We start from the raw sequence: 12,041 nt of genomic DNA, 5'->3' as shown, positions 1-12,041 counted from the left end.
TTTAGAATGAGGAATCTTTTTCCAAAATGCGTCAAGAAATGTTAATGGCAGACGGTCAAAAGTAAATCACACTTCGACTTTAGTCGGCCTGTAACCGCGGGACACTTTCATTTCATTCGAAACCACAGAAGTAGCAATAAAAGGAGCCGCAGAATCGCGAATGAAATCCTTTAATCCTCCGAACTCATCGACTCCCACGACTGGTTCCTCCACCGATGGAAACCACCTTCATTGGTCTCATATCCCGCAGTCAAGCTTTCAAACAATGGCTTAATGAGTTTTCCTAGACGTTATTTTTTTTATCTTGGTTTCATCACCATATTTTTAGATAGGCACTGTTGATTGACAACCCTTTATTGTAGTCCTCATGCTGTACGGTACGATGCTGAATTCGCCAAAGGCTTTTCCCCCTGCACTCTTTGTTTGGTCACTGTTATGGCAAACTGCTCAAAATTCAACAATCTACAATTTCGTTGTGGGATTACAAGAAGTTGTGGAAAAAATACATCGACGAAAATGTCACCTTAAGGATAACCTTGGATCCCCATAAGGATATTAGATAATCGAATAAATACTGTGTTAGATAATGACTTTGCGCAGCATGCATCTATTATAGCTTGCAACGTACGACGTTAAGTCTGTAAAATGCTAAGTAAGAATATTATATATATATATATATATATATATATATATATATATATATAGGAAAAAAGTCAAGAAAAATATAACATTTCAAGAAGCGATCTCAATTTTTTGTGTTTTGACGTTGGGTGAGATGACTTCTGTGCATTTTCGCATGGATTTAGTTTTATTCTCACATTTTTCTTCATTTCTTAGGGTCTCCTTAAATCACGTCGGCTGCATAACAGCGCCTTACTGAACTACTTCGTAGATCATCAGAGTTCGTCTTTACATTTAAAGGAAGTGCCATTAAATGAATTTAAAAACACGCTGGTCAAATAAGGACCGCTTAACATACATGCATTAGGAAAAATATCGTCGAGTTAAAGAAATATTGTTATTAAACCTAAAAAAACTCAAATACATTTGAATAACTTACGCATATGTACGACAACAATGCGTCAATTACTGTGTGAACTGTAGGCTAAAATCAGATAGTGTCTTGCGATTTCACAAGTAGGTATGCAAAACATATAATGTCTCGCGTCTTTGTTAGCCATCTTGCTCAAGAACGTATCGTCCACTTTGTCATCCGAGAAGACTCCAAGCGGCAGCCAATGACTCTACCCTATAGGCAATTTAAGATAAGAAATCGTTAGTACTTCTGCACAGAAACTGATCAACCTGTGATTAATCCCAATGATCGCTTAGTTTCTTGCGGAAAGCATTAAGATATCTACCGAGTTTTTCGATTCGTAGCCAATAATGAGACCAATAAGTCGCCAGCTTAGCCAACAATTTCACGACCACGTCTGACTAAAGTGATTTGCATAGTCTTCTGCGATTGCTCCGATAAATCTCAAAAAAACAAATAGATCGGCTTTTGTACTTTCTGGAACTCTTACCTCTCGACTATCATAGACCCCTCCTGATCGATACCGAATACCTTTATAACACTGTTTTTGTTCAAAGCCACGACCTACATTTGTCTTAAACGTAGTAACGAGCTCAAAGCTCGCATGGTGAGACAACGAACTGAATTTTCTTCAGTTTGAATTTCCCGCCATTTCATTGGGCAGAGAGACCCATGGCGCTTGACAAAACAACAGCTGATCGCAAGGGGCTAACACCAGATCAGCGCTAAAATAGCTATGAAGAAAATCGGTCAGTTAGTTGAAGTGTATTATTAGTTAGATCGTGCTTTTGTTGGGAAGTGCGCCGTGTCTTTGAAACGGTGAGCAGCAAGCCTCAGTGTTTAGCCGTTGCCGGTACGTTAGAACAATGATATACTGGCAATACAAGTCGAACTGTTAAGTTGAGGTCAACTTTTGCGTATTGGAACCTGTGTTGTGATTTTTGTGCACCCACCGATATCTAGGGCAATAAACATCACACAGGTCATCTACGTTACGCTTAACAAACCTTATCTGAAGTCTGCGCGTTCACTGGTAGGATTGCTTATTCAAGTGGAGGAATATCTTTATTGCAAAAGGAATAGAATCTTTAGGTTATTGTTCTTTGTGTTGATAATAGCGTTTGACTAACTTAGGCTGTATGGTTATTTGGGAATCCAGTCACAGATACAAATGTGTTGCAGAAAAATTGTAAATTGAATAAACGAAAATACTCTTTCGATCGTTTGGAGTCAATTTGGACGACTGTAATAATGGGGCAGATTTTTGACCATCGCACGATCTAAGGTATAATTGTTTCTCGCTTCATAATGGTACATTCACCATATGGCTTAGAACCGTTAGTTCTATAGCCATATGGTGAAGCCATATAGTTCTTTTTAAACAAATAATGCAAAAAATGTGGTGTAACAAAATAAACTTTTGTTATAACCGATATATCACACATAGAATTTGCATGAAACACATTTGGACATCTGTCCAACATAGGTTTTCTGGTTGAGCTGAAACTAGTTGTAGTACAGCGCGAAATAGTTTTTTCGGAGATAATTTCTCCAGCCGCCACTGAGCCAGAAACATCTGTTGATTACTTAGTGCCATTGCGGCGCTCCTTACTTTCTGTTCTTTACCATTAACTAGTGAAAATTAGAAAAATGACGAAAATATATGGGCAATAAATCAACTTAAATGCTTGTACATCTGAGATGCTTTTCTCATAATAAGCTTCCTCAGTATCCTACGTTACCGTTACGCTGATTATCCCAACTGAAAAGAAAAACATCTTGTTTTTTCCATCAGCAACAAGTCATCGTTTTATTAGATGTTTTCGTTCGCGAAAAACGTCAAGCAAACTGATAAGAATATAAGGTCTTGTTGGAAAAATCGTTTTAACGCAATTCTAGGAACTGAGAGAATAAGCTCCGCTACAACACAGCTGTACCGGGACAGACAGTCACGTGGCAGGAAAGACGAGCAGCAAGGGGCGGTGCTCTACCGAAAGTTCGCTAATTCAATTTCCATCTAAAATAGAATTTTGCCTGTTACGCTTCTGCCAGCGCAGAAGCGTCATATGTAAACTGAAACAAACTTGTTCGACGCACACTTATGGTGGCGGCTAATGTTTACGGTCAGTAAATTTGAACGCTGAAAACCTTTGCGACATGGTAATCACAGCTCCAATCGCTAGGTAAAACCATTATTTCCATCACGTTCAGTAGTTTTGTACTGAAGCAGAATGTAAGTGCGTTGAATATTATAGCGCTGAAACGAACAGGTCCAGTGCAGTATAAAATAAATAGTTCAATCCAGTAGAAGGTCACATTTGTTATATCTATTAGAGTGCAATCGCAAAACAAGATGGATTAAGTCCGAGGGCAAAATCCAGTTAGAAATTATTTAATATTGCGAATTACCCTAGCAAGTGTACATGTATTTTGTTGTTGATGCGGTAGTGCGGTATCTCTATTAGAAGCTATAAAAGTCAGAGGGGTCCAGTTAGCTTTGAAAAATAGTATCCACATTGTTATAGTTTCCGCCTTAACTTTTAAACAAAGTAAGACTTCTGCATGTGCCAGTATTTGGGTCATTTAAAACGCGGCCTAGGATTTGCCGGGAAAAGTTCATGAAAAATCTATGGTAGATCAATCATGATCTTTGACCTGGGTAATTTTGCACTAACAGATTATGAAGCATTGACTTTGCTAGCCAAAATCATAGCTCTACCTCGGAAAACAAGCATCCCTCTAGATTTATTGAATGATTTGTTTTGCAGCACAGAATTATTAGTGGCCCATCTAACTTTAGCTTTAGTCTATAAAACTTAAGCTGTATATATAAGGCTATATGGGCTAAAAACAGAGGTATCTTTAAACAAAAAAAGTTATGAATCGTCGTAAGATTATTTTAGGTCACAAGATAGGGAAATCTTGGATAAACATAGGATAACAATTGTTTTGTTGTTAACAAACCCTGTTCGGAAAGGTCGAATTGACTAGCTTAGGTCTTCTATAGCTCTATAAATTCTCACGTGTTGTGATAGCGAAAGGCCATTGAAATTGCTAAATGTATTTAATCTGCCGGTAACACTTAACACATAATTAGGTTTTATTATTTAATGGATGTAACTAACCTTATTCAAATGAGTAGTTTATCGTCCGGCCGAAACATTCGTGACGGACTATTTTGTCAAAGTGGTTCTCTTCCATCGAAATGACTTACCATGTTTTCCAATGAGAGTCAGTGCTTTCTAATTAGAGTTGTGATGACACTGAGTTTAGTCAGTACACATGTACCCGGCTACAGTATCCAATAGGATCACATGCCCTTTTGTGCGAAAATCCGCATTTTTGCGTGTACTTACTCGGAACTAAGGTGCAAACCCAAAAGACAATTATAGGCTTAAACACGCTGACATTTGATGACTGCTGTTGTTGCACATGCTGTCCTTGAATTAATACTTAAAATACGCAACGGAAAAGTATTTATCGCTTGCTATTGATGTTCCTTTATTTTTTCAAAATCATCTTTTAAATGTATAGGAAAGGGATCGACAAACGCATTACCTGAAAACAAAAAAATAGGGCCAATGGGGAGAAAGACGCCAGCCGGCGAAATGACCAGCGGAGCTTCTACAGGTAGGCTGTTATTACCGATTTTGAAGTAAATTTTAGCCAGGCCTGATAAGACTGCAGACAAGACGGAACACAACAATTACTTTACCGGTGATAGAGACTGGTTGCAACATTTTTTTATAACTGAAGATTTGTAATATTTTATTAGACTATGAGAACCTTATTGGTCGAAAGTAGCGCCAGTATGACATAGTTATACTTGTGCAATTAGGCTTTTTTTTTTATTTAATACAAATTGTGAACTCTACTAACCGGATCGGTCGCGAGTCTGTGTCAGGAATCGCAGAATGTGAGTTAGGGTACGGTGGGAGAGGATTTACTCTACGCATAGGTTTGGACTTGACCTGTAAAAGGAATCTATGTGCAATCCTTGATAGGAGTAATACACAATACCCAGATTATGCACAAGGAGGACAATAATCGGTTCAAACTTCTTCGGTTAGTGCACCAAAGTTTAAGCTCATCCTTATGGTTGTGATTGGTCAATCCAATAAAGGTAGTTCTTGACGCAAGATTATCTTCTGTATTCAAACGGTTAGGTTTTTTAAAAAACTTTTAGTCAAAGGATATACGTGGCAAAAGATTACTATTGGCGTAGAAGAACCACTCCACAAAGACGAAAAATGTGTATACATAAATGGTAGTACATAAATGTTTATATATATATATATATATATATACATGCATGTATATACGTAAAAAGTATATATATATATACGTTTTATACATACTTCCTCATATAAGTCATATCGCTACAATATTAACACTTGACAATTTCTCGCTGTTCACTCACAATCATTCGACAGAAGCACCGGTGGAAGCTAAGCACTGGACAAGTAAATTGAGAAATACAGACATAACTTCTGCGTCGTACCAAGCGGAGCCCGGGGTGCCGGCTCCCACAGGTAAAAAACAGGTCCAGAGTAAACGTTCCGCAGACAGGGTAGAGGCCGCAACCGCGAAACGTACCCCTCAAAGAAGCGCTACCAAACCACCTGTCATCGACCGAGTAAGCAGTGACGAAACTGAGCAGGATTACGATGCCGAGTGCTTCTGGGACGGTAAAGGTAAAGCGATCAATCGTAAGAAGGCGGCGGCCAAGAATACGCAGAGAAATAACAAAGCAAAGAAGGTCGTAGATGAAGATAATGACGGCCAGCCAAAGGACGACAAAGACACGGGCAACGCAATGGAAGATGCGAAAAATGACTTTGATAACGAGGAGGAGGAAGCAAACGGACAGTTAACGAAGCTGACAAATCCAAAAGGAGCCGGAAAAGGTCTGTCGTCACTGTGAAGAAGGCCAGCAAGAAAACTGGAAACGTAAAATCCCAAATATCAAAGGAACGCCGGGCAGCCGTGGATCAGGAGGCGGTTGAGCATCGTGCGACCCATTTAAGAACTCTTTTTGATGAGTGAGTTAATATTTGTGTCAAGCTGTTGCTAAATAGATAAATGATTGCAAGAGCAGTAAAGTACCCTACGTTGATTTCATAATATCGGGTAGCGACTCATAGTAACGATTCTCATTATATTGGCTGATTCGTGAGTATTTACACAGTAAGATGTTGCCTCATATGAACTTTCAACAGAGAGATTAATACATCAAGTGTGGCATTAACGTTCTAATCATGCGATTCCATTCGTGTAGGTTCTTTCTCTTTTCGTATTTTTATTAGGTGCGTTTATTGGCACTAAGTGAATTTGCTTATAATTTCTTGAGCTCATCTTTTTACAGCTTACTTGACGAGGATGTTGTCGACCTTTAGGAAGCACTCTATGAGGCAGACTGGGATCTTTCTTCAGCGAAGAAGCTTATCGCTAGTGGTGCGCTAGTGGCTAATGCGTCTGGTGATGAGAAAGAGGACGAAGAATAAGCTTAAAGGTATCGCTCATTTCAGTGTTGTTGAAAGGAACCATTATCAGCTATTTGCGGAATTATAAGTTGACATTTTAAGAGCATAACAAAGACAGTCTAGAAGATTAGCTTATTACTGCAAATACATTAAACGGGCAATTGCATTACGGGGTGAGTGTACTCATATATACTTTCTCTCTCTCTCTCGCTGTATATATATATATATATGAGAGAGAGATTTCGAGAGCTGCTTCTAAAATCGCATGCTATAAAAGCCGGCGTTCTGTTAACACTTTTGATTTTTCCTGTTATGTGAACAAATCTTTGGGGTCACTTTTAATATAACATCAAGAACTTGTCCCACTAAAGGTTCTAGCCCGAATAGGTCTGACTGGGTTTATTTGGGGTTTCTTCAACAGATCTGTTTAATGGCATGGTAAGAATATGCTATGGTGATCGTTTGCCAACATCGAAATGTCGCATGTTCATGGCTACCATGGCAACAGACTCAGGGAGATGCGTATTAAGCATCCAAATTACGCGGTCTCTAATAATTGGAGATTGAAGTTTGATATGTGTTTTTTGGAATCCATTAGTTGTTGACTGATGCAGAAAGCGGAGCGCGAAAATTGTCGACCCACAGCATAGCCCCATATTGGAAACCTGTAAAAAATCGTTTTTTTTTTTTTATTTTTACAGACCAGTATGTGTTCGAGATGTTGTAATATTCCACAACTGGCAAAGAAGGTAAGCTGGAAGTTAATTTTGTTTTAACTTCATAATAAAGAATGGTCGTGTGATACATGCATCCATTATGAAGTGCAGCTGTCGCGTTGCGTGCACTTCAGTTCGCAGACCGTAAAATGAATAGATAGATATTACATAGCGGTGTTGCTTCGATTAATCAATAGTCATTTATAAACAGCGTATTGAACTGAGAACTGTCAATTTCTAGTATGAACTTTTGCTGCTCGTTTGATTAATAAAGATGGGAAAAAAAATGAATTTCCATTTTTTAAATGTTAAAAAAATGTGGCGTTTTTATTTGTCTTTTTTTCTGTTGATAAACAGTAAATATGTTGGATGGGCAGTTCTATTTTTGCTAACTGATTTGATAACTATTTTTGATAACTGATTCTCAATTTAAATTTAAAACTAGGAATAGATATAAGAAGCAATGCTTAACTGTAGTGCAGGGCGAAAACTCGATCGCATAATGAGTGCACTGTTATGGCAAACATTGATTATAATAATAATAATCGGGAAAGTAGCCGGACTAAACAGGCGTTGTCACTCGATGTACATACTGAAAATCCTACTTGAAACTAATTAATGCTAGGTTTGAGCAGACGATATTACGGCAGTTCAAACGCGCCAAATTACATTGTGCGGTGTCGATTTTAGAAGAAGCGTACCACGGACGCTTCTACGATATAAGTTCATCGACTAAAAGTGATTAAAATCTATGTAGGTGTGGGATATAATAAGTATTAGCGGGTTTTCCAAGCGTATTTTTCCTTTTTCACCTCACTACTTCGCGTTATTTGACATTCAAAAATGCCCTTTTTTACAAAGCGGTTGTTATTTCATTATATAGCGAAGGAAAGCTGAATTCGACTCTAGGCTCCAAGGGTAAATGTTCCTAACGAAACTGAAGTGTTTTCAAAGTGTGCCCTATCTAACCTTTCGCCAAAGTCCTCAGCAGCACGGGATATTAACGCTATGCCACGCTGTCGACTTCATGTTTCAAAGGGGTGTTTAAAGGTGGTTTGCGAAGTTCATTAATGAAATTTAGTAAGTGAAGGATGCACTACGCCAAGGTCAGATATCTGAAATCAATGAGAATATGAAGTGCAGTTCTGTGATTATTACTAAGCATCTAAGAATTTAGCAGAACCTGTGGGACTAACTAGACTAATAAAGGACTTGGATGCCCTATTACACGGCTTTCAACTTGTTCTCTCACGACATCGAGCAACACGAACCCAGAAAGATTGGTTAAGATGGACGACGGAATGCAGTGTCTCTGCGTCGATCTAAAAACGGAGAAAGTAATGGGTAGTTTTGGCAAATACACCTAATCCCAGAGCTAGGTCGGACATCTATCTTAAAATGATCACACCTGCATATGCTAGGAACGGAGGGGTGAGCAAATGCGTGAAAAAAAGAGCTAGCCAGCAAGAAAGCTTAGTTGCACCCAACGGAAAGGACTCCACAGACACGATTAAGTGATCCTGCTCCTGAGAAAACCCAACCTGGCCAACCAACATGGCAAGTATCGTTAAAGCCTCCCTGGGTAAATTCAGTAGATTATTTTGAGACGTCACTCACCATATTTTTTCAGACATCGAGCTAATGGATTACCATCTTGGACCATTAGCGAAAGAAACTCGTAACAATGTATTCGGCAATAAAAGGGCATCTCAAGAACTTGCTGGACAGTTATTCGATGTTAGACCTGAATAATTTTTATAAGGCGGCATAAATATATTGGTTGAGAGATGAGAGAGAAGGTCGTGGAGAATGACGGTGAGTATATAATAAATCCACCTGTTGCTCAAATTCGAGCAAAACACCGCGTTTGTTACGCGTATACACATAGACATCGTGTTAAAAAATACAATAACACCAAACGGCTATAGCCATTTCCAATCATTGGGTTTCCACTAACCATTCTCCGCCCCCTAGTTTCCACTTCCACATGTAATACTAAGGAGGAGTTCTGTCCTTGTTCGGCTTCGGTCTACCGATATCAGGGTAAGATCGTTCATGCAATCCTTTTTCCGATCTGTCTATATGGTGCGCACCGAAGACAAAACCACGAGCGAATTAAGAAACAGGTCGGAGCAGGCTCAATAAGTGAGAAAATTAGGGTCCTAGAGAAATTTGGGTTGTGGTGGAGAAAAAGGTCAGATCAGGCCGAGGTTCGGACAAGAAAGAAATGATAATGGAAAACGATATCATTCAGCGAAACACTTTGGTCGGGTGAACTAGCATCAGAAGACGAAATCGAGGAATGTTCTAGTGTGCTTCGCCAGTTCGTGCTGTTTCCATGAGCATTTGGAGCTGCATGCTGCTCTACTGTTCAACCAGCAGCTCGACCTTTCGCTAGTTGCTAGCTTACGACGGAAGGTTGGGAGGGTCCAATTTGGTCGAATGAACCGAATAGAAAAAATAGCGGTGTCGTACGCGGTTACTGCCCACCGTATACTTTTCCATCTCTCGTTCCATTTCTCACTCGTTCTCACTCTATCTCTCCCTCCCCTTATTTCGTCGGGTTTACGTTGAGCCTGGCGTTGCACGCACGACAAACGCAGTTTGGAATCAAGGGAAAATACACCGGTCTCCTTGCGGACGGGCCGGTGGCTTGGGATATGCTCTAGAAGGTCCGTCCTCGGGTTCGATACGCTTGGAGCCGAACGTCTACCCACCGTACACAGTAACGGTCAAATCAATGTTTGCAGATATCTGCCTGTCAGCCGGTAGTGGATTCGTTGTCCTATTTTCGTTAAGGTTCCTCGACTTCGGTTGATAATGGGATGTCTTTTTGGGGACTGCGGGAGTCTTGTGCTGCTCTCGCTTTCAGGAGCATTTTCATTCGAAAGGTAGTAGTTGCAGGGTCAGCATGTGAAGCGCTTCTCCCTGGATGGCCTTCTCTCTGTTTGGACGCTGATAACGTGGGTACGTGCAACATTAAAGTACCTCGGTCACAGCCTGATGTTCGTCCTGTAGGTTAACCAAACAGGCAACCATGTATACACAAAGACTCGAGTTAGCGTAATATTAAGGAAAACAGCAACGGAATTTCAGTGCCAATTTTTATTTGATACATTAGATGGATAAATTGTTGAATATTAGAGGCATTGCTAAAAGTGTTACGCTTAGTGGTGCAAGCATACCGACTTACTTATGGATGGATAATTAACAATAACGCTTGGTCAAAAAGAAATCTTAATCTTGGAAATAGCGTAAGAGATATTACTAGATTCTCTGAATAGTAACTATAATGTAAACCACGATCGCATGTTCACAATGATTTCTTCTAGATATTATAGCTAAACATAGTTGTGAAATAACAGCAATTCGCATCTTCAAATAAAGATAAACTTAACAAGATGTCGTCAACAAGTAGGCAAAAGGCTTCTGCACTTCGTCAACTTTCTTGGAACTTCATTGTGCCCTCTACATATACCTCCACTTGTTTCGTGCTTAAGGTCATAGTGGAAATAATTAATGTAGCATAAATTACTTACAATTGACCTTCGAGTATAAAAATATATATTAAACAAACGGCGCAGTCCGGAGAGAAACGATGGAGATGTTTTATTTGCTTATTCAGTACACGGTACCCCTCTGCATCTGTGCAGCTAATGCTAATATATCTAAAATTTTTGCGAGCACCTGGACGACAAACCGATAAAACGAATTCGTGTGGTGGGTAGATTTTTTTTGCATACTTTTCTCATTGAAAAAAATATTTTTCTTGTCTTCTTCTTCGGTTTGTTCCTGGAAAAACGCCACAAACGAAGAGCGACAAACCGAAACACAAATAAGCGGGTATTACTTCATTCGTTCAGGCTCATTCGTGTGAAAGAAGTGCACAAACGTATGTAAATGATTTCTCACATAGCTACATGTCTATTTGTTGTTGTTCCTACCTTGAACACGATCAACGTCAGGCTTGTAATTCCATAGCGAAACGACGATCATACAGCGGGGATTAGCCTACCTGTGAAGCTCAATGTATGGGTGTTTAAACTCTGTGAAATGTAGCGTACCGCAGCATGCGATTATGAATATCCCAGAGCTTTGGTAGGCGAAAGTTAATCCGCTAATGCGTTGCGCCATAATATGGATCGGAGTCTTTTGGCTGCAACGATGATGTAATAGAAAACGGCGAAAACAAGGGGGCCGTCATTGGAACTTTGGATGGAGGCAATTCGGAACGGGATATGAACGTAATTCGAAAGGGACGACGGCAGGAAGAGGGGAGGAGAGGCAGTGGTACAAATGCGCAGTTGCAGCAACTATAGAAGATTAGACTGGCTGAATCAGCAGCGCATTGAGGAGACTGCCGACAAGAAACGAGGTACACAGGTAGACAGGTAGGTATTTGAGACAGGCCTGTTGAAGCGCCGTGTTTTCTTCCGCTACGACTGTTGCTACTTGTTGGCTCGGTCCTGTCAGAGCCGCCAGTGCGGCCGTCGCCATAGAAAATTGGATTGCAAATCAGCATCCTGCGATCAATCCACCCGGATGAATCGATTTTCGGCGGCCTGCTACCCCAAGCCCCTGAACGCAGTTCGTTCAAGCGCTCATCGATTCATCGGGAGGGTGAGCAGCCGCCGCCGCTGTTGTAGCAAACGTGTGTAGATGGAAAGGGAAATGTGTTATAAGTAAGCGCGGTCGAAATGTGCGCCATGATCACTTACAGAAGGATTTAGCATCCTTTCTCGGTGCCAGGTTATTGCTACTTAGCGAGTGAGCAAAACGGAGTATTATAGTTGGGAGATTGAAAAA

The 12,041-nt window shown here is 40.1% G+C and overlaps 2 protein-coding genes across 5 annotated transcripts in view; one reads left to right on the top strand and one right to left on the bottom strand.

Moving 5' to 3' along the window:
- Nucleotides 1-1,666, bottom strand: part of LOC111244544 (ribonuclease T2-like) — a 27,189-nt gene extending 25,523 nt beyond the window's left edge. Inside the window, exons 1-2 of the mRNA XM_022791771.2 lie at nt 1,527-1,666; nt 1,061-1,249 (exon numbers count right to left, since the gene is read on the bottom strand). Of these exons, the coding sequence (XP_022647506.1) occupies nt 1,061-1,064 (4 nt within the window). The 5' untranslated portion in view covers nt 1,065-1,249; nt 1,527-1,666. The remainder of the gene's footprint in view (nt 1-1,060; nt 1,250-1,526) is intronic.
- A 57-nt stretch (nt 1,667-1,723) lies between these two features.
- Nucleotides 1,724-12,041, top strand: part of LOC111243948 (uncharacterized) — a 26,888-nt gene continuing 16,570 nt past the window's right edge. Inside the window, exons 1-6 of one of the 4 annotated variants that reach the window (XM_086979150.1) lie at nt 1,724-2,069; nt 2,936-3,159; nt 4,571-4,666; nt 5,470-6,078; nt 6,402-6,548; nt 7,221-7,268. In XM_086979150.1, coding sequence (XP_086835276.1) covers nt 3,138-3,159; nt 4,571-4,666; nt 5,470-5,960 — 609 coding nt within the window. In that variant the 5' untranslated portion in view covers nt 1,724-2,069; nt 2,936-3,137 and the 3' untranslated portion in view covers nt 5,961-6,078; nt 6,402-6,548; nt 7,221-7,268. The remainder of the gene's footprint in view (nt 2,070-2,935; nt 3,160-4,570; nt 4,667-5,469; nt 6,079-6,401; nt 6,549-7,220; nt 7,269-12,041) is intronic. The other 3 variants (XM_086979151.1, XM_086979152.1, XM_086979153.1) reach the window with 3 other exon arrangements.

Source organism: Varroa destructor, unplaced genomic scaffold (assembly GCF_002443255.2).
Source record: "Varroa destructor unplaced genomic scaffold, Vdes_3.0 BEIS01000002.1, whole genome shotgun sequence".
Lineage (NCBI taxonomy): Eukaryota > Metazoa > Arthropoda > Arachnida > Mesostigmata > Varroidae > Varroa > Varroa destructor.
Note: the sequence above shows the minus strand (reverse complement) of the source record. Positions and strands in the feature narration are given on the sequence as shown.